This window comes from Miniopterus natalensis, chromosome 3 (genome assembly GCF_054644295.1).
Source record: "Miniopterus natalensis isolate mMinNat1 chromosome 3, mMinNat1.hap1, whole genome shotgun sequence".
Lineage (NCBI taxonomy): Eukaryota > Metazoa > Chordata > Mammalia > Chiroptera > Miniopteridae > Miniopterus > Miniopterus natalensis.
In genome coordinates, this window is record NC_142083.1 from 36,420,787 (window position 1) to 36,446,243 (window position 25,457).

At 34.8% G+C, this 25,457-nt stretch overlaps 1 protein-coding gene across 2 annotated transcripts in view; it reads left to right on the plus strand.

Annotated features, from left to right (window-relative positions):
• FCHO2 (FCH and mu domain containing endocytic adaptor 2) overlaps positions 1-23,614 on the plus strand; it is a 102,314-nt gene extending 78,700 nt beyond the window's left edge. Inside the window, exons 19-27 of one of the 2 annotated variants that reach the window (XM_016214432.2) lie at positions 4,388-4,517; positions 6,170-6,229; positions 8,083-8,194; positions 11,130-11,285; positions 11,655-11,787; positions 14,773-14,972; positions 15,718-15,782; positions 21,188-21,352; positions 21,637-23,614. In XM_016214432.2, the coding sequence (XP_016069918.2) occupies positions 4,388-4,517; positions 6,170-6,229; positions 8,083-8,194; positions 11,130-11,285; positions 11,655-11,787; positions 14,773-14,972; positions 15,718-15,782; positions 21,188-21,352; positions 21,637-21,659 (1,044 nt within the window). In that variant the 3' untranslated portion in view covers positions 21,660-23,614. The remainder of the gene's footprint in view (positions 1-4,387; positions 4,518-6,169; positions 6,230-8,082; positions 8,195-11,129; positions 11,286-11,654; positions 11,788-14,772; positions 14,973-15,717; positions 15,783-21,187; positions 21,353-21,636) is intronic. The other variant, XM_016214433.2, reaches the window with a different exon arrangement.
• The last annotated feature ends 1,843 nt before the right edge of the window (positions 23,615-25,457 follow it).

The following is a 25,457-nucleotide window of genomic DNA, read 5'->3' on the forward strand; positions in this document are numbered from 1 at the left end:
AACAACACTTCCTTCACTCCCCCATCCTACCTCATTATCATACCCGTGGAGCAAGACATTGTTTAGGAGGAAAAAGATTTCCTGAGAAAGTTGGCACATTATAAAAATACTACTCAGTACTCAGTGTTTCAGAGCTGAGAAGCAGTTTTTTATAATTCTGCTTAAAAGTCAAATATTAAGGAAAAGATGGTTCTTAGGCCTTAGAAATATTTTGCCAGGAGAGTCCTGGAGGACACCTAGTTCAGCTTTCTTTATTTTGTATATAAGGAGACTGTAATACACATCACTTAATTGACTTGTCCATATTGAGTACATATTGCTGTAAAAAAGAAAAAAGCATTGGTCTTCAAAAGTTGTCAGATAATGAAAGACATTTTATGGGTTCTATTCAGAGTGAGGCTCTCCCAATCCAGTCTTCTTGCCTCTGATCTAATCGACAGAATTAAATTTCTGGAAGTCAAGCTTAATCTTTTTCTCCTGATATACGTATCCACTGTTTCCCCATAATTCATGTGGTTGAATGTTTTAGCTGCATGTACAAGGCTTTTGATGCACTGCCTGCGTTAACCAGACTAACGGTCTATCTTGCTCAACCATTTGCGTTATCAGACTAACTGTCCAACTTTCTCCTCTTTGCATCCTAGGTTCCAGCCACTTGAAACTTTCTACTGTTCCGCAAACACATCATGCTCTTTTATCTGCCCATATCTTATCATGCCCCCCCCATCTGAAATGCTCCTCAGTTTTCTTTTAGACCCTGTTAAATATCACCACGTAGATAAAGCCCTCTTTTATCATTACTTCTCCCTCAGTGGATTTAATCATTTTCTTCCTTATACTCATATATTTGGCCTATATTTCTCACTGTGCACAAATCACATTGTACTTCTCTTTTTCCCCCTCACCAGCCATACTTTCTTTGCATACATCTCCCGTACTGGACTATGCCATAGCCAATTTCATATCCTTAATTGTTTGTATAATACCTGTCACGTGGTACATAGTAGAAGACGTTTCATGACTAAATGAAAAGGCTTGAGCACCATGTGTTGAAATGGTGACATCTTTCTTTTACCCTCAATGAACAGACTTAGTGGAAGTGAAAAGAAAGACTAAATACCAGCTGCTAAGGAGATGGTTATTATTTAAGTAATATAAAAATTATATCTTAATAATGTGGGTGTTTTCCTGATTACAAAAGCAATGCTTGTTGTAAAATTTGGAAAATGGAGAAAACACACAAAGAACATAAAAATTCCTTCTATATTTTACCAAAGAGTAACTACTGTTAACATTTTTATATATATCCTTTCATTATTTTTTGAATGCATGGTACTTGTTTATTCAGAGGTAGTAAAATATAATTGTTACAAGCACAAGTCTATTAGCCACTAATTACCTGAGCAACATTAGGTAGGTTATGTATTTGGAATCTCAGTTTCCTTATTGGTAAAATGGGTATAATGATAATAGGTTGTTGTGATACTTAAGTTAATACGTGTATGTAAAGCACCTAGAACTTTGTCAAGTGAAAATAACTGCTCAAAAAGATAGTTGCTATAAATGGTATGTGTATATTTTTTAAGTAAAAAGTCTTTTCTTACATAGTTTTTGTTCTCTTGAAAGTATTTTGGGAATTTTATATCATGAATTACATAGAATTAAAGAATTAAAGTGGTAGAATTCTTTATCAGATAACTTTAACATTGTTAAGTCTGTTAAATAAGTAAAAGCGGGACTTGTGTAGTTGAACCCTTCACATCACCCTTCACTTTCTGCCCCGGCCTTGAGAGCTTTCTAGAAAGCACTCTCTACAGGCTTCAAGGAGCACCATTTGAATTGGCTGCATAGCATAAATGCTTGATCTTCTACACTATTGCCAGCATTAAATTTCCAAAAAATTTTTAGTAATTTCTTTATTTGACATTTAGTTCATTTCCAAGTTTCCATTATAAATAGTGTCTTAATGAATATCCTTATGTTTACTTCTTTGCAGACATTACTGTCTTAGTAAAAATTTTAAAGCAAAATCCATGAGCTAAATGGTGTGCACATTTTTAAGACTCTTGATAATTGTTGCTCTGTTGCTTATTCAAAAGGTTATGCTGATTTGAATTCTCTCCAGCTGTACATTTGGGTGCTCTTTTTCTTGCATGCTTGTATGTGCACTTTTGTCAGAAGGTCTATAACCACACCTTCCCCACACCCCTACAGAGAACCCCTCATTGATCTTGAGCTGTGGCTCTCAAAGTGTGGTCCCAAGACCAGAAGCCGCATTAGCATCTCTTGGAAACTTAGTAGAAATTCACTGTCTCTGGCTTCACCCCAGACAAATCAGAAATTCTGGCCCAGCAACTATTTTTACAGGCCCTCCAAGTGATTCTGATGCATGCTAATGTTTGAGGACCACTGTTTTGAAGCAGTGCTGTCCAATAGAAATGTAATGCAGGCAACATACATAATTTTAAATGTTCTAGTAGCCACATAAAAAAGTAAAAACAATGAAATATATTGTGTTTTACTTCATATACAAAATATATCAATTTAACATGTAATAAATATAAAAATTACTGAGAGTTTACATTCTTTTTACGTTTATGTTAAGTCTTCAAAACCCATTGTGTATTTTATAGTTGATGCTCATCTCATATTTGGACTTGCCTCATTTCAAGTGCCAGTGTCTACTACTGTACCAGACAGTGATGCTCCAAAACAAGCAGAAACCACTTGGGAAAAGAGCTGTTTTTGCCTCTTCCTAAAAATGTGTAAAAGGCAGATTCTAAATTATAGATTGTAGGAATGCAGCCACATTATATTGGTCATGAGGCCTTGTTGCCACAGGAGAAATGTCCCTCACAGTAAAAGTCTTGATTTCAAGACTTTTCCCAAACTTGTTAGTTTCAAATCAGCTGTTGAATTTAATATTTATTTGGCTTCTTATCTTGCAGTACCCCAATCTGTATACATACACAACTGCATTTTTCTGCCTTGCTGTAGCTTTTCAACTTATTTTTTATAATAATGAGTCATCAAAAAGCCATTCTTTGGAACTAGCTAATAGTTTAAAAATAGTTAAGTGGGTGGGGGTTTACTAATTGTAAAACACTTTGGGCAGTACTTTCTAATTTTCATAAAAGTTTGTATCTGTAAATTTTATTTATACAATGAAGAGTTGACTAGTTTTATTGTATGAACATTTATAGGGTTTGTTTGTTTTTGCCTTTTGTTTTTCAAGTCCCTTAAATATATGAGGACAGGAACAGTGTTTAATTCACTGTACCTAACCCATGGCCTGATACATAGTAGGCACTAAATAAATATTATATTTGTTTAATTCTTTTATAAACAGGAAAAGGTTATTTTTAAGTAAGTGAAATATGCCTTATTTTAAAAAGTGAAACACCTTAGGAATTATTGCTAATGTATTATTGGAACAATTCAGATTTTAGAAGGAAAACTTTTATTTACTATGGTAAAAGATAAATGAATTGGAATAATGTTTTTCATATTTGTTTTTGTGTTAAATTAGAAAAGTGGGAAGACAGTAAAATTAAGACTTTTCTCAAAACCATATGGTGGTAACTTTCTCAATGAGGAAGTATTAAAATGAATTATAAAGGAAAATATGGACATTTGTAAGCACCCAAAATGAAGGACAAGCAATATTTAGGGGGAAAATATTTGCAGCAAATAAAGTAAAGGGTTAGTGAAAGCTCAGGTAATACTAAGTCCTCCCAAGATTAAATCAGAGCTAATACGTACAACTCATAAAAGGGAAAATGCCGATTTTTAAAACTCTATCAAAGTGGCTAAAAGTTGTATTATTTTCTCCTTCTACTAAGGCCCATCCATTTATAGCTGGCAAGGGTGCAGAGAAATATTTTCTTGTATTTATAAGCAGTAGAGTAAACTCAGTAACCCTTTTGGGAAGCAGTTTAGCAGTAGGTGTGGAAAACCTTCATACTGTTGAATCATTTAACTTCTGAGAATCTATCTTAACCGTACTTTTTGAAACACAGAAAATGTTTTATGTACAAAGATTCTCTTGACAGCATTATTTTAAAATAACCTTTTCAGCTTTTAATATATTCTCAAAACTAATCTGACTTATGGCATCTCTGCCAATACTCCCAACAGTCGGTAAGGGATTATCGTTGGTTACAGGTGAAAGTTAGCATCCTAAGTTTCATCAGGCTGAGGATTTGTTGTTGTTTGTTTAATAGGCTGGTGATAGATATAACATTAGGAATTAGGAATTTTGAGTTATAAGAAATTCACGTAATAAATTTGGTTTAGTATATTAAAATGAAACTTACTTGGTATCTAATCATCTTTTTCTGATAATGGAGAAATTGTTTTACCATTTTGATAACTTTTTGTCTTTAAGCCCAGGCCATTCAGCCCACCTGTCACTTCCAGTACCAGCCCACCTCCTGCTGCTCCTTTAGCCAGGGCAGAAAGTTCTTCCTCTATCTCATCTTCTGCTTCATTAAGTGCTGCCAATACTCCAACAGTCGGTAAGGGATTATCATTGGTTACAGGTGAAAGTTAGCATCCAAAGTTTCATCAGGCTGAGGATTTGTTGTTGTTTGTTTAATGGGCTGGTGATAAATATAACGTTAGGAATTTGGGTTTTCTGGAAACACACCTGGCATTATCAAACTAGTCACATTTTCCTTTTCTTGTTCACAGTTTATATTGTCTAACTAGGAGAATTTTAACCATGGTTAGCTCTGTTAATGCATCAAGTTTACCTGAAACTAATACAAAATAACATTGAATATAACCTGTAAGTAAAAAAAGAGAATGCATCACATTTATAAGCTCCTGACTGAAAAATACTGTGGTTGACAACACAATACAATGTAGCCCTTTCTACTATGAACTGATACTTGCATTCTTAAGGAAATTTGTATTTTAAAAACAATTGATTCAATGAAAAACACGGTTTTATACTTGCAATAAATTATTTTTTCTACAAGAATTTAAATCACGAAGATTTAAAAGTAGGTATTAGGGCATAGCTAATACTGAACAAATTCAGTATTCCATTTAGATTTTGTCCAAGAGTTTTTTCTGTTATACCTTTATCCAATTTTCCCTGCAAATTCTTATTACCTTTCTCACCCACTGTTAGTACAATCAACAAAGCCCAAATCTGCTTAAACAAAGCAGCTGTGTTTTGGGAGCATCAGCTTCTTATCAAAATTGTAACTGTCCCTGTTGCTGCTGCTTCTAAGTAATAATGGGTTTATCCTTGATAATGTACATCACTGGTTTGTAATAACTCAGCATAATTCAGTAGTGCTCAAAGTGTGGTCCTTGGACCTGCAGCATATGTCTGCATCACCTGGAAACTTACTAGAAATACAACCATTTAAATCGAATGCTGGGAGTAGAGCTAGCAATCCTAGAACAGGCCTTCGAAGTAATTCTGATGCATGCTAAGTTTGAGAATCACAGTCCTAATTAAGCTGATTTAATTATGTTTAATTTGATTTGTCAAAACTCACACAGGAGAAATACATCTTGTGCCTGTGGCCATTGTAAAAATGGCATAATATAGACTAAAATGAGATAAAAAGTGATTTGCTTTCCAAATGTCTGAACATGATGTTACCATCTTATTTTATTATACCTTTATGAACATAGCATTTTTTCCATCTTTTAACTTTATGTAAACACAGTATGTCTAATAAGTTTGTCTTTGTGTTTGCTGTAACAGCAATTTCTTACTTTTTGTACATGTGGTTTTGTTAATTTTTGTTTCTGCAGAATCTACATTTTAATCATAAAATACATAGATGGGAGTCCTATTAGAAATCAGGCAGGTGGTCTGTACCAAAATTAGCTTTAGTTCTTTTACATTATCTCTATTATTTAGAAGTTTTCCTCTTTGTGATGGAAACTTTAATTTTGATTGAGTTGATACATAAGTTTTTAGTTTGATTCATTGTGGCAGATAGAACCACAGTAGGTAGGTGACTGTGATGATGCAGGCAGGATGTATGTGGATTTTGTACAACAAAGGTTCTATAAGTCTACCTAAAAAATTTTCTTTATTATGATGCTTATCCAGCTCTTTGCTTAGATGTAAATTTTTGATTCTTACTGTTTCTTGAAAGTATTTTCTTTTCCTGCAATATTTTGTTTTATTTAAATATGATAGAAGATGATAATTTGATTGGGACACTCTCTGAAATTGAAAAGCACTGTGAGACTTCACAAGGTATTGTATTAAAAGCAAATGTATATGTTAACTAATGATCCTAAAGTGTATCTAAAATACTTTGTTATCTAAATTTTCCTTTTCCAGCATTGTATGGTGTCTCAGAAATCAAGAATAACTCTAAGGTTTAACTATCTCAGTTTTGTACTAATAATGTCCAGTTGCTATACAGGATCCATTGATATCAAATCCCCAGTGATAAGAACAACAATTTTGCATTATCTTTCATCTCCCTGCTCTTCTCTCAACATTGAGAAATGTCAGTACATCTTAACTCTAAAGCTATCGGAACCAGAGAAAAAGTGATTATGAGAGAAGCAGAAAGAGTATGTCAGTTAAGGCATCATTTTCCCATGCCTCCTTAGCAAAGTGTCTGGCACATATTAGTGGCTAGTAAAATAGCTATTGAGATTTTGTGAATAAATTTTTATACTATTGGATTTTTAATTTTCACCTGAAATTTTAAGATGTCTTGTTTGGGGGGAGGTTACTTTTCCCAGTGGTGTAGAAGCAGCAATTCTTGTTCTCATGTATTTTTCTAACTGTGAAGAACTTTCTCAGTCAAAATTCCTTCAAATTCTCAAATACCACATCTTCCTGGCCTCTAAAGCTAACAAAAGATCTTTGTTACTATTTGTAGGATCTCGGCTTTAGTTGTGAGGCAGAGAAAGCCAGTACTGATTTTTGTCAGAATTAATCCTCTAAGCGTATCAAAAGTAACTCAGTCTTTCATGTAGGTAATCACCTCTGAAATAAAAGTACTTGATGGCTGTGAAAATTGTGCAGTATTTATGCAACAAAAGCGTACATTCAAATTTTAGAGCTATTTGTTGACCTATGTTATTCATTTTTAAAATAAGAATGAATAATTATCCTGTTGACTTATTTTTACAAATTGCATTACATCATATATTAAATGGAGGCATAAATGGCAAGAGGACATTTGTGGGGGGAAAAAAGGCAGTGCACTATTTTGAGGGATTTTTTTTATGAAGTAAACCAGATACTTAATTTACATTGGAAAAAACAAAACAACTTGAACACATGCATAGATTTAACTTTGTTTACACTTTATTATGCTTTTATTTCTTTTATTAAAAATATGTTTTTATTGATTTTTGGAGAGGGAGGAAGGAAGAGGAACAGAGAAATAGAAACATCGATGAGAGAGAAACATCATTGATCGGCTGCCTCCTGCACACCCCTACTGGGGATCAATCCTGCAGCTGGGGCATGTGCCCTGACCGGGAATCAAACCATGATCGTTTGGTTCCTGGGTTGACCCTCAACCACTGAGCCACACTGAGCCAGGCTTATTATGCTTTTAAAACACTATGCTTTATTATTATTTTACTCTAAAGTTATCTGAGTGAACTTTATGTCAGGAAAGTTATTAAAAATAAGTTATTAGTTACATTTATTGAGACAATGTGGGAATATAATACAAGTATTAGAGAAAGAAGAGGTAAAAGAGACTTAAAATAAATACAAAAATCCAGTTTAATGCATTGATGTATGTGATTGACAGAATCTCAAAGAATTTAGTATCTGAATGATTTTGAAGCCATATTTTAGTAATTTTTGCTCTTCAGGTAAAGGGCTTTTCCTTTTGACATTCTTTAACCCAACCCTTCTGTGTCATTACATTTAAAAGAAAAAGTCATTGTGACATGTTTTCCTCACTTTTTTGTCCTTTGTATTATCTGCTCTTTTTAACCTCCAGATTTTACTTGCGGCATCTTTGAAACCAGTAATAGAGTCATTTGTGACAAGCTAACATTGTGAATATACCTGTCTGGGTATTTAGTAATGTTTTTTAGTAGGATTTAACAAATGAATTGTATGTATTCTAGGTGTGTCACGAGGTCCCAGCCCCGTCAGCCTTGGAAATCATGACACCTTACCTGTGGCAGTCGCCCTTACAGAATCTGTTAATGCCTACTTTAAAGGAGCAGATCCCACCAAGTTAGTTTAAAAAAGATGCAAATACCTGTGTGTGTGTTGTGGGGTGGAAGGGGCTTGGTGGTAAATTTTAAGTTATTTTTGATTCTTTGTAGGTTAGGGTTTTATATTTGTTTACCTGCTATAGTCATTTAAGGATTGTCTTTCAAATTAAATCAGTATAATCAGCAGTAGTGATGTTTCCCCCCCGGTTTATTTACATTCTTGCCAAGGCTTTATGACACATCTGTTGCTTTACATATTTGTAGAGCAGAATGATATTTTATATGGGGATAGAACTCTGAATATTGGCCTAATATATATGTTTTGTGAAAGCCTGACATTTGCAAGAGAGAGACTTAGAATGCATGCTTAATATCCAAGACCTTGTTTTAAGAAAATGATATTTGGGTAAATGGCCACCCCTATTTTTCATGGAACATTATTCATTCTTCAGATATTTGAGTGCCTACTATGTGTAAGACTGTTTGTTATAAGTGCTGAGAATACTTCTCTTTTGAGCTTGCATTATTGTGAGAGAAAACTAATAAAGAAACCATTTCTCTCACAATAATGCAAACTTGTAACAGCCTTACACACAGTAGGCACTCAAATATTTGATGACTGAAGGTATAGGGAATGAATAATATTATGTATGAAAAGTTAGGTGTATTGATATATGCTATGAAGAAAAATAAACCAGGGTAAGGGGATGGAGAATTGCAATAGAGGGCTACTATTTTATTTTATTTTATTTTATTTTATTTTATTTTATTTTATTTTATTTTATTTTATTTTATTTTATTATTTTATTTTATTTTATTTTATTTTATTTTATTTTATTTTATTTTATTTTATTATTATCATTTTTAAAAAATATATGTCTTTATTGATTTTAGAGAGAGGAAGGGAGGGAGAGGGGAAGAGAGAGAGACAGAAACATCAATGATGAGTCTCTGATCAGCTGCCTCCTGCATGCCCCCTGCTGGGGATTGAGCCCTCAGCCCCAGGCATGTGCCCTGACTGGGAATCGAACTGCAATCTCATGTATCATAGGTCGGTGCTCAGCTGCTGAGCCACACCTGGCCGGGTAGGGCTACTATTTTAAATATGTTTGAAAGACATTAAGGAGTAAGTCATGCAGGTATCTCAGGGAAGAGCATTCCAGTGAGTGTAAAGGACTGAGGTAGAAGCATTCTCGGCACATTTAAGAAACAGCAAGGAGGAGAGTCGTCAAAGATAAAGCCCTATGTAGAGGGACCAATTCAGGTTGGGCATCATAGATGGTAAGGAGTTTGGAATTTATTTTGAGTGCAGTGGAAAGCCAGTGAAGGCTTTTAAGCAGTGGAGTGACGAGGTTAATGTTTTTGAAGGCGCACTATGGCTGTCATATAGAGAATAAACTGGAAGGAGTCAGAGTAGATGCAGAGAGAGAGTTAACCACAGAAGTCCAGGTGAGAGATGTTGATGGTTTCTATATGGGTATTAGCAGATGAGATGGTGAACAGATTCTGAATATATTTTGAAAATAGAGTTGTCAAGATTTAGTGACTGAGTAGACTGCTAAGTTTGAAGTACTAAGACAATTTAGTGGAGATATTGAGTTGATAGTTGAATGCATGATTCTGGAGTTCAGGGCATAGATTCAGGATAGAGAATAAAATATTTAGTTGTCATTAATTTGTACATAAGTTAAAGCCAGGGGCCTTAGAGAATAGAGAAGATATCTGATGAGAACTAAGTCCTGGTCCCCTCCATTGTTTAGGAAACAGGATGATGAGAATGATCCAGCAAAGGAGTTTTAAGATAGCATGCAACAAGAGAAGTGAGCAGAAGACCAGTAGAGCAGTGTCCCAGAAACTAAGTGAATAATCCCTTTCATGAAGGAAGGTTGTGAAGCTATATCTGATGCCACTAACAGGTCAAAAAGCACTGACCATTGACAATTTGGAGGTCATTGGTAACCTTCACAAGACCAGTTTTAGCAGAGTGATGGAGATGAAAGCCTGCTTGATGGAAGTTCAGGAACAGGACATGATGCAAATTATAGACAACTATATTTGGAGAGAGCAAATGTAGACAACTCTTTCAGGATGTATTGCTCTAAGTGGAAGCAGAAAAATGGGGTATAGTAGCAGAAGAGAGATGGTAGAATCAGAGGAGAATTTTTATTGATTTAGTGTTTTTTAAGGCTATTATTCATTTTAGCATGTCTGTATGCTGATGGAAACATCCAGTATTCATGGGAAAAATTGAACCAAGTGAAATCCTTCAGTGTGAAAGAGGAAAGGTGCTTCCATACACAGTGATAGGATTGGCCTCGGGTGCATAGACTGGTCATCAGTTGAAACGGGAAAGCAGAAGGTATGGATACAGAGTCAGGTAGAGTAGGAGTTCTGTAGTGAGAGTATCTGCATGGATATTGAAATCACTAAAATTTATGATGGTCTGTCTCTGTACCACTACTACTAACAATGGATCAGGAGCTAAAATTTCCAGAAAATGAAAGGGAGTAAAGATGACATGAAAGGGATGGGCTAGAGAGTAGTATAGTTCAATGGCAATGGGTTTTAAAACAAGCTGGTGGTTTTTAGGACGGAAGAAGGGATATAGGGTTGGAAGAGGCAGGAAGGAACAAGGAGGACATTTACCCCTGACTTCCACCCTGAGGTCCAGTACTCTGGAGTTTAGGGGGAAAAGTAGCCACGGTGGGGGTAGTGTTAACTTCCAGGATAGCCAGGGGATGGTTTGGGTAAACAAGAAGTGGAGTATTAGTATACCTGCATTTGTATTGAATATGCCATTTCACATAGGATCATTTTTTAAAAGTAAACTGAAAAAATCATTCATTCATAATTATGATAAACATATATAAAGTCCTTTTAAAACCAAATATGCCTTAAATGGAGATTAAAGCACCTACTTAAACTATTTAAAATTTTCAAAATCCCAATTTCAGGTGTATTGTGAAGATCACTGGTGACATGACAATATCATTTCCAAGTGGAATTATTAAAGTCTTCACAAGCAATCCATCTCCAGCTGTGCTCTGCTTCAGGGTGAAAAATATCAGCAGACTAGAGCAAATTCTTCCAAATGCACAGCTTGTGTTCAGGTTTGTGTACTTTTGTTTTGAAGGTGGAACTTCTTTTTAAGAAAATTTTCCTTCTTTTTTGAAGCAATAATAATTTAATTTGAAGACAATATCAAAATTATTTATGATTAAACAGCCTTCTGCTGTCTTTTGGTTTATGTTTTTTATGGTGGTAGTAATTATTACATTGTTAAACCCTTTTCTGTCCATCTTCTCATCTTTCAGGCAAGCTTCTGCTGTGTTTATTCTTTGTCCCCCAACTTTAGTTTTCCTTCATCCCATCTTTTGGTACCTTTCTACTAGTTTTTCCCAAGTCATCAAATTGTTACACAGAGGCAAAGAATAAAGATAAGTCAAATAAAATAACAAAAATATTTCTTATGCATGCAGTGATCCATCACAGTGCGATTCTAACACAAAAGATTTTTGGATGAACATGCAAGCTGTTACTGTCTACCTCAAGAAACTATCAGAGCAAAACCCAGCTGCTTCTTATTATAATGTAGATGTATTAAAGTATCAGGTGAGTGTCCTGTCATTGAAAATACCCTATATTTAAAATACTAACAAATAGAATATTGCAGATCATTAAATGAATAATATGTCATAGCCAAATGAGGATCATTTCAGGAATGCAAGGATGTTTCAAAACCAGAAAACTGTTGATAAGTCTATGTAAATTTTGACCAATTTGATCAAATTCATCATCTATTTCTGATTAAAATATTGAGTAAATATAAATACACGAGTGGGTCCTTAATCTGAAAAGACCAGCAGTGTCAGTCTTAATATAACACCTAAAGCAATCAATCAAAGTCTGGAATGGCAAAGACAACCATTATTGCTGTTAGTATATAAGATTTTTCCTGGATGTGTTAGGATAGTTAGACAAGAGAATGAAATAAGTGGTAATAAATATTGGAAAGGAGAAACCAAAATTATTAATATTTATAAGGAACCTGTTATATTCCTAGGAAGCTCAAGAAAATCAGCTAAAAAACTATAGGAGAATTTAGTAAAGTGGTCAGTTTAAAAATTAATACAAAAATTAATAGCTTTCAAAACCATCAGGAAACTTTTATAGCAAAATATTCACAGTAAAATTAATTAGGAAGAAACAGCACAATCTCTACTGCTTGAATATAATTAGAAAGGAATACTTTATTCATTCATGGAAGACTCATGTTATAAAAAAGTTTAGCTGTTTCTAAATCAACTTATTATATAACCCAGTAGAGGTGTTTATGTATTTGTGTTTGGAGACTTGACAGTCATTTTCAAGTTTTCTGGAAGAATAAAGTTTGGAAGAATAAAGTTAAGAAGTGCTTTAAACAGTAATATGGAGTAATGTTTTAGTTTTAATGGGAAAATTATTATAAAGCAACAGTATTTAAAATAGTTTGCAACTGGCACAACAGTAGATGGCCAGATCAATGGAATAACTTAGAGCATCCAGAAATAGATCTAATAATAAATGGAGAATTGTTTATATGACAAAATAGCATTTCAAGGAAATGTAGAAATGATGAATTTTTCAATAAATGGTGTTGAGGCAGCAGGCTAGAGATTTGGGAAAAAATTAAGCTAAATTCCTAACTCAGACCTTTAACTAAAATAAAATCTACATGTATCAAAGGTTTAATAATATAAATGGAACCGTAAAGATACTAAAATAAATTACGAGTGAATATATGTATATTTATGGGCTATATATGTATATCTATTTATTACAGTTTTTTATCTTTAAGTATGAAAGACCTTTCTAAGAATGGTACAAAACCCAGAAGCCATGCAAGAAGAGAGTGAGATATTTGACACAAAAATAAATTTGTGTGTAAAGTATTTAGCTAAAACAAACATACCCTTAACAGAATCAGTATTTAATGTGAGGCAAAAGTATTTGTAATAAATACATAAGATAGACCAAAAGGCTTACTCCAGAGAGTTCTTATAAATTAGCAAGTAAAAGTTGAATAACTCAGTAGACTAGATAGATAACTTATAGACAAAAGCTCCATGCCAGTAGAAATTAGAGCAGTGACTATTTAGACAACAGTGAGACACTGGTTTAAGCCCATCAGATTGACAAAAATAAAAACGATTGCTTTATTAAAAGAATGTGACCACTTGTTACTAGGACTACAAAAAAGAGAATTTCTTTGAAGGCAATTCTATTTTTTGTTTTAAATATGTTTTTACTGATTTTTAGAGAGGGAGGAAAAACAAACAGAAAACAATCGATCGGCTGCCTCCTTAACACCCCCTACTGGGGATCAAGCCCACAACCCAGATATGTGCCCTAACCTGGAATCAAACCTGTGACCTATCAAACCAGCGACCTTTAGCTGCACAGGACAGTGCCCAACCAACTGAACCATACTGGCCAGGGCAGATGTAACCTTTAATTTAACAGTTCTACTGCCAGAAATTTGTTCTTCAGAAATCACACAAATGGGGGTGGGGAGTACAAAGGATATTCACTGTATGGAAACCACCCAAGTACACATGCACAGAGGATGAGATTGATTAATTGAATTATTATAGCCATTAAAAGAATGAGATGGTTCCATGTTTGCATATGTCTAAAAAGTCTGGAAGGATACGTATCACAATGTTAATAGGAGTAAGAATGCTAAGAGATTAATTTCCTATTGCATATACTTCTATATTGTCTGAATTTTTAATAGGGTAATTTTATTTAAATGGCTTATGTTGCTAAGAAATAAATACCTAAAGAGCAAAAAAGTGCTGCTGCCACTTAAGTTGGCTTAAAGTTTATTCAAAGTATTAATTTATCATTTATTCAACAAACATTTATTATTCAGTGCTTGCGAATTGCTGGGAGTTGGATGGGGAGATAGTAAAATAAAGAGTAAATAATATCGTGTTTGAAAATAAGTGGTATGGAAAAAGGAAAAAGTGTGTAAAGTAAGGTATGAAAAATTGCATTTTCAATATAAATTTAAACAATGATCAGAGTAGGTCTCATTGAAAGGGAGTCATTTGAGCAAGGAACTGACGAATTAAATTGTACCATTTACTATGGGTCATGTGATTAAAATTTGACATTTGAAGTTGGAAGTATTCTAATTCCAGGCTTGCAGAAACTTCATGGTGACACATCCATTTTTCTGTTCTGAATCTAAATTTTTAGAATTGTAAGATTCTTTATGAATTGTATGTTGACTGTTGAGAAGTATTCAGATGTTACATGCATAAATAAAAATCACTTGATAACATGGCTGATATCTGGGCTCTGTACCTAAGCTGTTGAATCAAATTTTCTGCATTTAGAGCCAGGGGAATGTATATTTTAAGCAAGCACCAGGTAAATTTTGATGTAGGTAATTCCATGTCCAAACTTTGAGAGTGGCTCTTCTTCTTTACTCTAGCAACAGACAGCTTCCTCATTATTTATTTTTGATTCTGTGACCTCCTATGTTCAGTATACATGTCATTAAAATGATTTGTTTACTTTTCAAATAATTGTGTGTTTTTCTCTTTAAAGGTATCATCAAATGGTATTCAGTCCACTCCTCTAAATCTTGCAACATACTGGAAATGTAGTGCTGGCACCACAGATCTTAGAGTGGATTATAAGTACAACCCAGAAGCTATGGTGATACCAAGCGTGCTTTCCAACATACAGGTGGTGGTACCAGTGGATGGAGGGGTCACAAACATGCAGTCTCTTCCCCCTGCAATATGGTAAATTAAGTAGATTTCTGAATTCCTGCTAAATTTGTTTTAACCTGTAACTTTTAGAACCTAAGTTATGAAAGTTGTATAAGTTTGAAAAGTTTCAGTGCGTGTTCCTGTAGAAACCAGGCTACAAAAACGTGTTCATTTTGCTAGTCAAGCCACAGTAGCCTCAGTCCAGAATAAACAAACTAGTTTTGCTGTCACCCCCCAGACTTGAAGGATTCAAGACTTTATCCTTTGGCAAATTGCTTAGCCTCTCTAAACTTCTGTTTTTATTTTAAAAATAAAGATTAGAATAATTATTTTCCAGGGTTAGATATAGCATCTGACATATCTATAAGAACACCTATCTGAGTAGTGTTTACTAGTATTAGTTACTCTACTCTCATCTCTTAACTACCTCTCTGTGCTCTCTACTAATATTAGTATAGACCCTAACCATTCTTTATATTTGCCTCACCATTTAATAAAAGTTTGTTTTTCTTGAGTAATGAAGGAACTGGGCCATCTACAATTCAGTTTTTCTTTCTCAGACTAATAAAAATGAGAAGAATTACATAATTTGGTAAAAATTCCATTAGAGAAAGATATGACATTATATTTTATATCAAATATTTTCACCAGGTGATACTATTGAAAGTAAATGTAGTACTATAGTTTTGGTGAAATATTTAAAACACATTTATTTGTTGAGTGCCCTCCTTGTATAAGGTATAATAGCCACCTAATCTGAAGATATTTGTTGTTATAGGAATGCAGAACAGATGAAGGCCTTTTGGAAACTGTCTGGTGTTTCAGAAAAATCAGAAAATGGAGGTAAGCGTGTGCTTGTTTGTTTTCAGTGAGGTAACTGAATTTGTACTTTTTAAGGCATGTTTATGCAAAGTTTTCTCCTAGAATTTTGTGCCTTCAGTTCTAGAGTTGACCACTAGGTGGAAGTTAATACCTTAAGTAAGAGTGGACCAGTTGAGATTCAGAACTCATTTCCCCCCCATCTAGATTGAATATGTCTCTGTAAGGAAACGAATTTTTTGTCTTGCTGTAACTTTATAAATGTTAAGTAAATGCTTCTTCTGTTCACATGCTAACATTAAGAGAAAATACCTAATAAAGTAAATTTAAAGAAGTAGAACTATTTATTTCAGCTAGGTAACTTGGTAACTAACTGAAACTGATTCAACACACACTTTTGCTCACTGTTAATAGAGTCCTCCTGACTTCCCAGAAATCATGCAGAAGCTTTCAGGCTTTAAAAAGCCCCTTTTCGAAATAAAAATAAATGAATGGGACTACACCAAACTAGAAAGTTTCTGCACTGCAAAAGAAATGTCAAAACAGAAAGGCATCTGACTAGATGGGAGGAGATATTTGCAAACAATCTCTCTGATAAGGTGCTATTATCCATAATATAAAAAGAACTCATACAACTCGAGGGGGCATCTGCAGTGCTCTCAACAATAAAGATAAGTAAATATATAAATAAAACTCAGACAACTCAACAACAAAAAGCCAAGCATTCCAATTAAAAAATGGGCAGAGGACCTGAACAGACACTTTTCCCAAGAAGACATGCAGATGGCCAACAGACACATGAAAAGATGCCCAGCTTCACTAGCTATATGGGAAATTTAAATGAAATGCCACCTCACACCTGTTAGAATGGCTAATATCAACAAGACAAGAAATAGCAAGGTGTTGGAGAGGATGTGGAACAAAAGGACTCCATATACACTGCTGGTGGGAATGCAGACTGGTGCAGCCACTATGGAAGACAGTATGGAGCTTCCTCAAAAGATTAAGAATAGAGCTACCATACGACTTAGCAATCCCTCCCCTGGGTACCTACCCCCAAAATTGAAAACATCTATTCGTAAAGATATATGTGTGCACCCCTATGTTCACTGCAGCATTATTCACAGTAACCAAGACATGGGAACAACTTCAGTGTCTTTTAGCAGATGACTGTATACAGAAGACGAGGCACATAATACAGTGAACGCTACTCAGCCCTAAGAAAAAGTGAAATACTGCCATTTGCGACAACATGGATGGACCTTGAGAATATCTTGCTAAGTGAAATAAATCAGATGGAAAAGAACAAGAACTGTATGATTTCACTCATGTGGGATAGAAAACCGTAACAAATGAACAAACAACACAGTCTCACAGACACAGACAGCAGTGTGGTGGCTGCCCGAGGGGAAGAGGATGGGGGAGGACAAAAGGCTCGTGTGTGGTGACAGGAGGAGACGGGCTTTGGGTGGTGAGCACACGTGCAGCATACAGGTGCGTGTTCAGACTTGTACACTTGAAACTCATGCTATTGACCAGTGTCATCCGGCACATTTTTTAAATGCCCCCTTGCCTATTCAGTTTTCATATGGAAACCTTTCCTGGTCATGTCCCCTTATTACATACAGCTAACCCTGATAGGTCTTTAATTCTATGATAATTTTTTTTAGGGAGATAAAAGTTAATTGCCTCCTCCCACCGAGTGTGCATCTGTGTTCTCAATGCAAAGGAAAAGTCCTTGCTGGCTGATCACTCCCAGTATTTTCCCTAACTGAATTCAGAATATAATTCCCAGGACAGTCAAATCTTTAGCATTAATTATTTTCATTTTCTCTTAAAGGAGAATTACTCTGCCCTCTTGACTACCTAATTAACTTCCAGTAATTTTTCCTATTAAGTAGGTCTTGCTGAGTTTTTTCTTTTTAAGCTTAACGTGATCAAAACATAAAAACATTGTCAGTTTGTCTCACGGGTATTTCTGCATAAAGGACCAGGAACATACCTGTATTGTCCATTTATACCTGCCATGTTGAATCACTTTTACTAGGAAGCCACTTATTGGGTGAAATAACCAAGCAGATTTATTTCTTTGTTGCTAGTTGGTACTTAAAGGTTGCCTGTTTTCAGGTAGTCAACTGTACTGACTTTACGCTAGCCTGTGTCTTTTGGGGAGACAAAACTGAAATTTCTAGTTGAAACTGGAAGTAAACCAGAAATCCTACTTGAATTGAGTACTTAAAACCAGTTAGCAAGGAAGAAAAGGATGTATTTTCCCATTTCATGAAACTATACTATTATAAATACTTATAAAAAAGGGAATTAGTTCTCTCAAAAATCTAGAACAAATGTTTCAAAAATTTTTTTGGAACCAAAAGTGACCCTGAATAGCCTCGGCAGCCTTGAAAAGGAAGAACAAAGTTGGAGGTCTCACAATACCATTATCAAACTATAATACAAGACCATTGTAATCAAAACAGACTAGTACTGGCATGAGAACAGGCATATAGATCAATGAAACAGAACAGAGAACCCAGAAATCAACCCACATCTCTATGGTCAGTTAATGTTTGATAAAGGAGGCAAGAGTATACAATGAAGTAAAGACAGTCTCTTCAGTAAATGGTGCTGGGAAAGTTGGACAGGTACATGCAAAAAAATGATACTAGACCACCAATCTACACCATACACAAGGATAAACTCAAAATGAATGAGAGACTTAAATGTAAGTTGCAAAACCATAAAAATTCTAGAAGAAAACATAGGCAGTAAAAGCTCAGCCATCTCTTACAGCAATATTTTTGCCAAGGAAAAACAAAGGAAAGGGAAACAAAGGAAAAAATAAATGGGACTGCATCAAACTAAAAAAGTTCTGCACAGTGAAGGAAACCATCAACAAAATGAAAAGGGAACCCACTGAATGGGAGAACAGATTTGCCAATGATACATCTGATCAAGGGTTAATTTCTAAAATATATAAAGAACTTGTACAACTCAACACCAGGAAGACAGACAATCCAATTAAATAATGGGCAAAGGACCTGAATAGGCACTTCTCCAAAGAGAACATACAGATGGCGAAGAGACATGAAAAGATTCTCAATGTCACTGATTATCAGAGAGATGTGAATTAAAGCCACAGTGAGATACCACCTCACTCCTGTCAGAATGGCTATCAGTAAGTCAGCAAACAGCAAGTGCTGGTGAGGATGTGGAGAAAAGAGAACCCTCATGCACTGTTGGTGAGAATGCAGACTGGTGCAGCCACTGTAGAAAATGGGATGGAGTTTCCTCAAAAAATTAAATATGGAACTGCATTTTGACCTAGCGATCCCACTTCTGGGAAAGTATCCTAAGAATCCCAAGACACCAATCAGGAAGAATATATACACCCCTATGTTCATAGCAGCGTTATTTACAATAGCCAAGATCTGGAAACAGCCCAAGTTCCCATCAGTAGATGAGTGGATGAAAAGCTGTGGTACATTTACACAATGGAATACTATGGAGCTATAAAAAAGAAGGAAATCTTACCTTTCACAGCAGCATGATGGACCTGGAGATTATTGTGCTAGGTGAAATAAGCCAGAAAGAGAAAGATAAATATCATATGATCTCACTTAATATGTGGAATCTAATGAACAAAATAAAGCGATAAAATAGAACCAGAGACATGGGATAGATGGTACAGACTGACAGCTATCAGAGCGGAGGTGGGTGGGACAGACAGGATGAAAGGAGTTGAAGAGATTAGCCAAAGAACATATATGCATAGCCCATGGACACAGACAACAGTGTCATGATGGCCAGAGAGGGTTGGGGCTAGGTGGAGGTGGGTTAAAGGAGGGGGAAATGGGGGGGTATCTGTAATAGTGTCAACAATAAAAATAAAATTTATTTAAATAAATAAAAAAAGATACAGATTTTCTAGCCAGACATTTTAATAGTTTCCCTCTGCTATTCAGGTATCAGGGTGTCTATGTGAGGAAATGGAAAAATCTTATAAATGTGGTTCTGATTTGGTTAGTCAGCCTTTGAAAAGAAATACCTAAATTAGAATGCTGTAAAATAGAAATCTGTTTCTGTTCTGGCTTTATGCCCAGAAGAGGGACGGGAAATAATTCTAAAGTTTAAGGATTGCCCAGGTGGCTGCTCTTGGCCTGTGGTGGAACTTTCACATAATTGAATTGCAGATCAGGAATTGTATAAGTTTAAGGAGGGCTTGGACAGTGATTAAGAATTAGGCAGCAATTCATCTTCCCCACTGACACAATAGTCTAGGGTGAATTAGTGTTAGATTTTCTTCTTTGAGATTTCTCTGTAGTGTTCAATTTCTGTGTCAGGAATCACAGAGTGTGACTCCTGCTAACTGGCAATTCTGTCCACTTGCCCCAACCAGAAAGCTGGTAACTTCTAGTAAACTCTTCCTTTCTCACCTCATGATTCCATCTCCTAAACATCTTTCATATGCATTCCTTTTTTTCCTTAGCCTGTTCAGATCCCCTTTTCCTCACCTAGAGTTCTAGATTACTTTATTGACTTTCTGTTGCTTCCCTTTCTCAAACATTAATCTGAAATGTTTTTGTCTTTCTTACCTTTGGTGGCTCCCTGTGGTTATTTCTTATCTTGGCATATAAAAATATTTAGAGCTTGTTCCTTGCTACTGCTCCAGTCTCGTCTTCTGCCACTCGCCTGCTGTTCTCCAGCTCTTCTGGTGTAGAAGTAGTTCCCGTAAATGCATCATGCTCTCTCCCGTCTCCCATCCCTGTAACTGTAGTTCCCTCCGCCTGAAATACACAAGGTCGCCCCCACCACTGTCTTACGTGCTTTTGTGTCCCATAGTGCCCCAGAGCTCTTTACAGCACTTATCACATTCACCGTAATTATTTGGGTTACTGTTTCTTCCATGTTGTTAGGCTTGAAGTGTGTTGAATAAATGGTTATATCAAGAAGAAAGCACCTCAGAAATACCTATTTTGCATGATGTTAGACCAGTTAAATGTTAAAAAGAGATGACTAGAAAATAATGTTGATAGAGCTCTCCGCAGTCCTAGCTGTCTTTCCTGTTTTCCTCTCCCACCCCCATGATATGATAAACAGCAGTCATTTCCTTTTTACTTTATTCCCACTCACATTTGGGTTTCCCCTGACCTGCCCTCACTGACTTCCTTTTTCTCTTTTGACTCACTTCAGCATGTATATAGCATAGGAACCTTGTATTAAGTCAAAGAGGAGCATTGGTTAAGATTATTCACTTAAAAATTCAGATTCACTGAATAAAGTCTGATTTGGAAAAGGACTATGATTCAGTTACTGTACACAAGTCATGAATTTGGCATAGGACTGATAATAGTTTAGCTTACGTGCTCATTTGATTTTTTGGTATGAAATGTATATTACCCTTTGTAAATTCTTTATTCTTTTCCTTGTAGGTTCTGGGTCCCTAAGAGCAAAATTTGATCTTTCAGAAGGACCCAGTAAACCGACAACACTTGCAGTGCAATTCCTCAGTGAGGGAAGTACCCTCTCAGGAGTGGATGTTGAACTTGTAGGCACTGGCTATAGGCTTTCCTTATTAAAGAAACGGTTTGCTACTGGTAAGTTGGGAGATTTCAAGTTTTTTTCATGTATGTGGGAAACACTTGTATTCTAACCTAAAGGCATGGAAGTTTTTTCTTTGATCTTTGTTATAAGGTGCCAGGTAGAGAGGGACACCTGGGAAGGAATACCCATGGTTGGTATTGCTGAACACCTGTGATCTGATTCTGATGTACTATAAACAGCAGTTGGGAACTGGGGTTCTCTATCTGTAACCACAATGAAAATGTCCTTTGAGTTCATTTGAAATTATAATTGCAAAGCTCTACTTGGTGTTTTTCAGGACGATACCTGGCGGATTGTTGATGGACCTAGCAAAGTGGTTGGCTCAAGGGAGTAATACAGACCTGCCATTCTGCATTATCTGTTCTTTCCAAACACTATTCTAACTTGTATTACGTTTTTAAAACATAGGCATTCTTGAGAGCTGACTGTAAATATTATATTGCACCTTTGAAGTGAGTCATCGAAAGAAATAGCACTGAAATGATTTTCAACGCTGTAAATGATCAACTGCAATATTCAGGAAGCACATTGATTCAGATTCTCAGTACAAAGAAGTTTTCATAATTTTAAATTATCTTCAGAGTCTATATTTAAAAAAGGGGTTATAGTGTAATATCAGGCCTAAAATTTCAGGAGAGCAAGCACAAAGTAATTTAGCTTTCCATAAATTTTTAGAGTCAGATAATTTTGAATTTTCTTAAGTTTGATGTTGAATGGGTATAAACATAACGTGAATTCTAAGCTTTGGATGATGTTAATTTAGAAGACTCAATCAAATTGAGTTATGTGCCATAAAGTAATCAGACCAGAGTCCGGGTTGTATGCAAAAAATTTCTCATTTGATTTTTATAAACATATAACTGTAAGTGGTGTTTTATATGATTTTTTAAATCCTCAAGTGCAATGTGTTTTAAAATAAGCTTGCAAAAGACAGCAGAGAAATTGACTTCTGCAGTTAACTTTATAGAAGTTCTGATTGTTTTGATGAATTAATGCTGTAGATTTAATTTATTTTTATATGGATTGCATAATGTGTGCCTTTTAAAACAATAACAAAAAACCAGAAATGTGCCTATCCAGTTTGTGTTCATTAATGTGCCTCACTTTTTTCCTCACAGTCTGGATTTTCTGTTCAGAGTCTTACAGTGATCGGGCATTTTTACAAGATAATTGCAATTTTTATAAATAATTTTGGCTGGAATTAGGAAGGGAATTTGGAATAACTAAAGGATAATTTATACTTAAGAACCCTGGCTCACTTCTTTAGTGAAACACTGTAGCCATTAGAAAGAGAAAGAGCTGCCTAATGGCTTATGTTTGCAGGGGAAAAAATTACCTTCAGATATTTGACTATAACCTCATCAAAAGTATGTAAATCTTAAAAGAAATTCTGAAAAACTATTTAAGGTGAATTGATAACTGACATTTTAAGTCTCAATGTAACATTTCCCTCCATTCTGTTTACCATTGGTAATTTATACATTTGTTTACTGAATGTGTTGTGAGCATGAATTTTGTAGTATTTTGTGAGGAACACATTTTAGAAAAGATTAGTTTTGGCAGTAGAGAAGTCTGCCATTTGTTTTCATTTCAATAATTGGAACAATTACCAATTTGTATGTTTTTAAAGTGATGGATTGGGTTAAACATTTCTTAAATAAACTACTAATATTAAATAGTAAAAAACCTAACTTTATAGCAAATCCTGATTAATTGAAGGAATTAAATATATTGGACAAAGTTTCATAATTTACAAATGGAAATTTTATTTATAAGGATAAATACCAGTGTCTTGCATTTCGCATAGTAGAAGTGATAAATTGTGTTATATATGATAATTTATATAAAACCACTAATTGTTCTGTTAAGCTTTACAGAAAATAAAACTCCTACTACTAGACATTTAACGTCTTGCTATACTAAATACAGCAGAAAATCTACTCCTTAGCAATATATATATAACACAATATGTGCTTTTTAAAATATATTCAGTGTTAGCCCAATTCTAAATTTAGATTTGACTAAAGCAATACATAAGACAATTTGCTAAAATGTTCATCATTACTAATTAGTGAGCAAAATTAGTAATTCTAGCTCTTACACTGTGATCTTTTAAATACCAATTATAGTACCTTACTGGAATCTTAACTGTAACTGCATTGTAGTCAAACTGCTTTTATTGAGCAGTTAATATTTTATTGGAATTCAGACACCATTATACTTACAATGCTTGTTTTTAATCAAATTTTACCTAAAAATGTACAAATTAGTGAAGTGGTAAAATTTCTGCACTTTCTTAATTACCACAGAGTGTCAATACATAAATTTGTATTGGGTGCAGGTTACATTCTGAAGCCATATGAGTTTATATTGATTTTTTTTTTTTTTTTTTTTCATTTAAAACCCCATTATGGTGTAAAAAAGACCAGTAGATTTTCATTGGGAAATGTATTTAGCAAGCTGGTTCTTGCTTATGTATAGTGATAAACTTTGTAGCTGTCTCTTTAACCAAGAATTTGTAAACACAGAACTCTAACAAATGTGAGTTTTTAAGAATTGTTATTTACTACTTCGAGTTGTAATTAGAACAATGCAAATCTATCTTACAAAATTTTGTAAATATTTTTGATTTTTTCATAAAATGTAAATTTTACATAAAAGTTGTACCATTAATAAACATGTAATATATAATTTATTGGGTAGTTCATGTGACTTTGTACTCTGTTGGTAGTAATAGCCATGTCATAGATGGTAGGACAGCAAAGCTAGGTAAGGAAAGGATCATTGAATTTGAACTTTGTATCGCTGGACAGGTATATAGGTCTATGCCTTATTATCTAAAATCAACAGCCCTTGCTATGATTATTTCAGGTTTCATTCTGGCTCTTGACCTTAATCTTAATCACACAAAACTATTAAATACTGACCTGCATCATTTGTCAACCTTTCAGCAAGCCAAAAATCAGCATCATTATTATCAGACTTAATTTGACTAGAAATGTATTATCAAAAATCCATTTCCCATTTTCAAACAAAAATCTCAACACTAATCTCTGACCCAAAAGGGCCTAATTATATATTTTTTCTTTATTTATTAAATAGGAATAGGCTTAGGGCTAATGTAATTTCCTCAAGTGACTTAATAAAACCAGGATACCAGTAAGCAAACGATCGACCAGTTACTGCCATCAATCAAATTCCGTAGTTATGGAATGCAGCTTCCCCTATAGCCTCCTCACTAAAAGTGCCAGCCAGCATCTCCAGTGTCATAAATTAATTCATTAAATTTAAATACAGCCTTCACCTCATCATTTTTCAAAGTAGAAATAAGCCAAATCAGAGAAAGAAGTATCACATGATCTCACTCATATGTGGAATCTGATGAACAAGATAAACTGATGAACAAAATAGATCCAGAGACAGAAGCATGGAGCAGACTGAGGGATCTCAGGGAGGGGGCGGGGTTGGTGGGAAGAGATCAACTAAAGAACTTCTATGTATAACCCATGGACACAGATAATAGTGCAGGGAAGGCCTGGGGAGGGGGCGTGCAGGGCGGAGGGGTCAGTGGAGGAAAAGGGCATCTGTAATACTTTCAACAATAAAGATATATTTTAAAAAATAAGAACAAAGCAAAAAGTACATCAAGTTACCATAGCCTCCATCAACAACCCCAAATGGAAGCCCAAAGACAGTTACAGTAGAGACTCAGAACTCAAGAGTATTCCTCAGTAGCCATAGCTGTTGTATAACCAAAAACTGCCAACATTCCCCCCAAATAAATTTGAAAACTACTAAACCTAAAAAAGACGTACCAAAATTTATTATTATACCACAGTTCTACTTATAGCTAACCCTAAACCACTATAAAGGTCTTGAAGTAAAACTTAACTACAAACATAGTTAAAGTAAATGCAATATATGTCATCGTTCTCACATGGAATTTAACCATAACTAATGACATGAAATAGAATTGTATTTCAACTACAAGAATATGAATGGCCAACATCTGTAAATCCTACCCACTAATTAACATTATTAACTCATTCATGGATTTACCAGCCCCATTAAATATTTCCTCATGATGAAGTGCTGGCT